The sequence below is a fragment of the Sinocyclocheilus rhinocerous genome, unplaced genomic scaffold (genome assembly GCF_001515625.1).
Source record: "Sinocyclocheilus rhinocerous isolate Xijiao unplaced genomic scaffold, SAMN03320098_v1.1 scaffold5, whole genome shotgun sequence".
In the NCBI taxonomy this organism is placed as follows: Eukaryota; Metazoa; Chordata; class Actinopteri; order Cypriniformes; family Cyprinidae; genus Sinocyclocheilus; species Sinocyclocheilus rhinocerous.
The window spans coordinates 1,237,313-1,241,790 of NW_015661874.1; the positions used below are offsets into that span (position 1 = coordinate 1,237,313).

Genomic DNA, 4,478 nt, shown 5'->3' on the forward strand with positions numbered 1-4,478 from the left:
GAGAGACTGATTCTTTGAACTGCTTCGCACGAGTCGTTTACGAATCATTTAGAAATGAGGTACAATTAAATCTATTTTTTGAGAAAACTAACGTGTTTTTTGACCTTGCATGCATGTAAACCTGTTTAAGGAGACTCATAAAACAATTTTAGCAACCTTAAAAATGGCATAATAGGGGCACTTTAATAAACGAAAAAGTCACATTATCCATGAACCTTTGTGAGTGTTGAATCACACTTTGAATTAATTCCTTGAAACGAACAATTTCAATTACTCACAGAAATCAATCAAACTCAATCAAAATACTCTAGCAATTATGAAACAAATCTAATGATATTGCTCTTAATAGTCAATTAAAAAGCACAAAATAGTATAATAAAATATAGTTTTAGTAAAAGCAGTATTCCGTCACAGTCAGTGTTGTTTTAATATTATTTACATTTTATTATAGTATTTATCACTACTAAAACAAGAAAGTCATATGGGTTTAGAACAACATTAAGGTGAGAGCTTGCATTTTTAGATCAGCTATTGCTTTAATATTCTGAATGCAAGTCATTCATGTGATGTAATCTTACTGAAACTGTGCTGGAATTTCTTTAAGAAAGAGTTTAGCAGAACTGAAATCGGTGGCTTGCACCGTCTGGTCCCGCTCATTTGGTCTGTAACTTTTAAGTACATGCAGGATTTCCCAGGGATTTCCCTTAAAGGGGAACTGAAGTGCAATAATAAATCAATTTCAAACGCTCTCTCTGTACGTCAAACAGATACTCCCTTCCTCACCTTTGGCACCTGGTGGATGTCAAAGAGCTGCGGAAGTCTGACGCTCAGCATGTCTGCGGGCAGGTGCAGCACTCCCCTCCCTCTCCGACAGGCCTGCTTGAGTCTCTCCTTGCCTCCTCGACACAGGACACACCACAGCGGACACTCCAGACCCCGGGGCGGGCCCCCTTCCCCGGCCTCCCACCTCACGCACTGAGCCCAGCCCCAACCATGACCCTCTCCAGCCCCCCGCCACGCAGGAAACACTGCAGAGAGACACAATGATTATTTGACCCATATGCAGTGAAAAAAAAGCTGGATTACTGCTGAAAACCCACTTAATAAGCTTTGAATAAGACCCAGAATTTACATTATTATTATTATTATTCTATTTAAAAGAAATTAATACCTTTAATCAACAAGAATGCATTCAGTTAATCAAAGGTGACAATAAAGACATTTACAATTTTAGAAAAGATTTTAAATGAATTATGTACTTTCTATGCCTGAAAAAAATATATAATAGTTTCCACAAAAATATTCAGCACAACTGTTTTCAGCATTGATAATAATCAGAAATGTTTCTTGAGCATCAAATCAGCATATTAGAATGATTTCTGAAGGATCATGTGACACTGAAGACTGGAGTAATTATTCTGAAAATTCAGCTTTGCATCACAGGAATAAATTACATTTTAAAATATATTCAATAGAAAACAGTTATTTTAAATTGTAATAATATTTCACAATTTAACTGCTTTTTACTGTATTTTTTTAATCAAATAACTATAGCCTTGGTGAGCATAAGAGACGTATTTCAAAAATATTATAAAATCTTACCGGCCCTAAAGTATTGAACATTTATTTTTCAATTTATTTTTTGCTTTTCTTTTATATACATTATTATTGATTAAAAATTTAATATCATATTCCAGTCCAGAGGTGAAAACTATACACTGAACTACACATGCATTGGGGTGATCATGTGACAATGAGCATAGATATAAAGCTTAAAAGGTTTATCGTTGCATACTGTTCCACAAAAAAAAAAAGACTATGGTTTTATGCTTTATAAACTAGGCCTATATTTCATTTTACACCATTACAGAGAGCATGAGTGATTTTAAAGATCTGCCGTGTGGTTTAAAGCTTTAACACTCAAATCAATCTCAGTCATTTCGTCATTGCACTCCCGTTTGACACTTTCAACCAAAAGCAGGGAACATAACTTGGCACATTGGTGACATTGCATGATACTGTTACATGCAAACATTTTTGCACACAACCATTAAGCAATAAACCCATCTTCTGGGAAGCTGAAGTTCAACTGTTTAGTTGTAAGTGCCTGCCTCTCGAAAGGGGTCCGTACTTTGCTTTGCACAGGGGCCGATCCTGTGAAACTAGAACAGAATGTGCTTCATGAGGGGCACAGAGTTGACTGTTACACACGGAGCTGTATGAAAATGAGCATGCTTTGTGCACAAGGACAAACGGCAGCCTAAACAAAGCAGATGGAAATGCTTGACCAATGCCTCCACATAAGAGCCCTCCTTACTGTTTGCAGACAGGGTTTGACTAAAGAGATTGATATTAGGGTTGGGTGACTGACAACTAAACCCATTCTCTCTTAATATTTTTCAGCTATTCAGTATGTCTCAGTATTTATAGGGCTATTTGCTCTGGATGGCTTAAAAAAGTGGTATTTTTTAATTAGTAAACCATCATTTCGACAAGCAGCCACATGAACACAAGAATTCATTTGCACAAATATAAATAAATTGTGATGAACAGCAATAATAGCCTATACTATTCATCAAAATATTTTATATGACTGAAATTTGTTTTTGCAAAGAGAATATGCATGAACAATTGTGTGTGTTGAATGTGAATTCCTTGAAACTATTTTGATTTCAATTTCAACATCTCAAACTAATATTTTTTGCTACAGTTTAAATCCTCTAGTAATTATGAAATGCATAGAATGACACTGCTTTTAATAATTAAAAATAATATAATTAATAATTATAATAAAATCACCATGTTGTCAGACAGTGCTATTTTAATGCTATTATAATTGTTTATATTTAATTTTAGTATTATGCTATAGGTTTTAATATTTAAATATTTTTAAATATTAAAAAAAATTAAATGACCTCATTTTATTTTGTTTTAATTTAAAGTTTTAGTAATTATATGTAGTAATTGTCATTATATATATATATATTTCGCTTTTTATAAATATATATTTTTTCAGTTTTAGTGTTTATAATTTTAGTATGCCAACTTATTGTACATATCTTAACTCATTTATTGCAGTTAGTCAGCAAGGCAACATTTCAGGTAGTATTTAATTTCAGCTTTATTACAATCAACAACAATTATTTTTAATAATTTTAGCGAATAATAATAAAACTGGACTAGTATGCTTTCACTGTATGGAAGAGAGCAGCATGAACATTCAGCGAAACATTTCCTTTTGCACTTTTGCATGTCAAATGGGTTTGGAGTATCATGTGCATGATTAAACAACGTCAATTTTCATTTCTAGATGAACTATTCCTTTAAAAGCACATCACAGAAACTGTCTGAGATCCAACTACAACAATGCATTTACATACACTAATACAACTGATAAATTCCCCCTGGTCAGATCATGCAGGTCTGGACATCCATTCATGGAATATGCTGTCATTATTCAATGGGTCAGTGTTGATCTTATGGATTAACGGATTGTGGAATGTCTCCTCCATCAGCTGTTTCTATGGAAGTCAAACATAAACAGAATTCATCTGACACTGGATATGAAGTTCTTCCCATAATGCCCTTTGGGAAACGTGTAATTCAGAAACAAACAGCTCACATAGCAGTTGTTGCTGCTAAGTTTGAATTGGATGTGTTTTTTTTGTTTTTTTGCGTCTTGTTGATAGGTGGAGATGTTCGGATTACAGCTCTGACTAGCTAAACCCTATGACACACCAATCTGAGATAAAACAAGAGGAGCAGATGAGCTCAGCTGAAGCTGGTGCTGTGTGTGTCCACCAACTGAGACCAACGACAGAGCTGTTATTGTCGCAACTCATTTTCTGACATATTTCAAAACAAAACGGGATATATAAAGAATAGGACATTTTATCCATCAGGAACTGATTGGATTGTGAAAATCAACATTACGTACAAGAATGGAGCCAGATGGATGGAAGATGGAAAGGGGGGTGGACTGGAATTGGGGACCGCCGATGTAGCCTATTGAAGTAATGTTGTCTCTGGTATTCTGGTTTGTGAGCTTATATGCGTTCAGGGCAGTGTTAATTTTTACAGCAAATTTTGATTTAGTTTTAGTCATAGTCTTTTGACTAAAATGCCATTTAGTTTTAGTCATATTTTAGTCATCTGAATTGTTTTTAGTTTTAGTCTAGTTTTAGTCGACTAAATCTACAATAAATTTAGTCGGCTAAAATCTAATGGGTTTAGTTACAGTGCATTTATTAAATGATATTCTTCATTCTTTCAAGCAGACATATTTATTTTTAAATTTAATTTAGATTAATCTGTAGGGCTACTAAAGTGTTTCAGTCAAGAGCAGTGAGTGATTTTCTGTCTTTCTTTTGTTGCTTGATTAACATCAATGACTCGGACAATAGCAACTAAATTAGGCTGCTGTCCCTTTAAAAACGAATGCACGGATGCAATGTCCTGATACACATCCGATATTCTCC

General features: G+C 34.3%; 1 protein-coding gene across 2 annotated transcripts in view; it reads right to left on the minus strand.

The window, feature by feature from the left end:
* LOC107726661 (progestin and adipoQ receptor family member 6-like) overlaps positions 1-4,478 on the minus strand; it is a 16,205-nt gene that overhangs the window by 10,211 nt on the left and 1,516 nt on the right. Inside the window, exon 2 of one of the 2 annotated variants that reach the window (XM_016536325.1) lies at positions 784-1,028. In XM_016536325.1, coding sequence (XP_016391811.1) covers positions 784-834 — 51 coding nt within the window. In that variant the 5' untranslated portion in view covers positions 835-1,028. Of the gene's footprint in view, positions 1-783; positions 1,029-4,478 lie in introns of those variants that run through there. The other variant, XM_016536324.1, reaches the window with a different exon arrangement.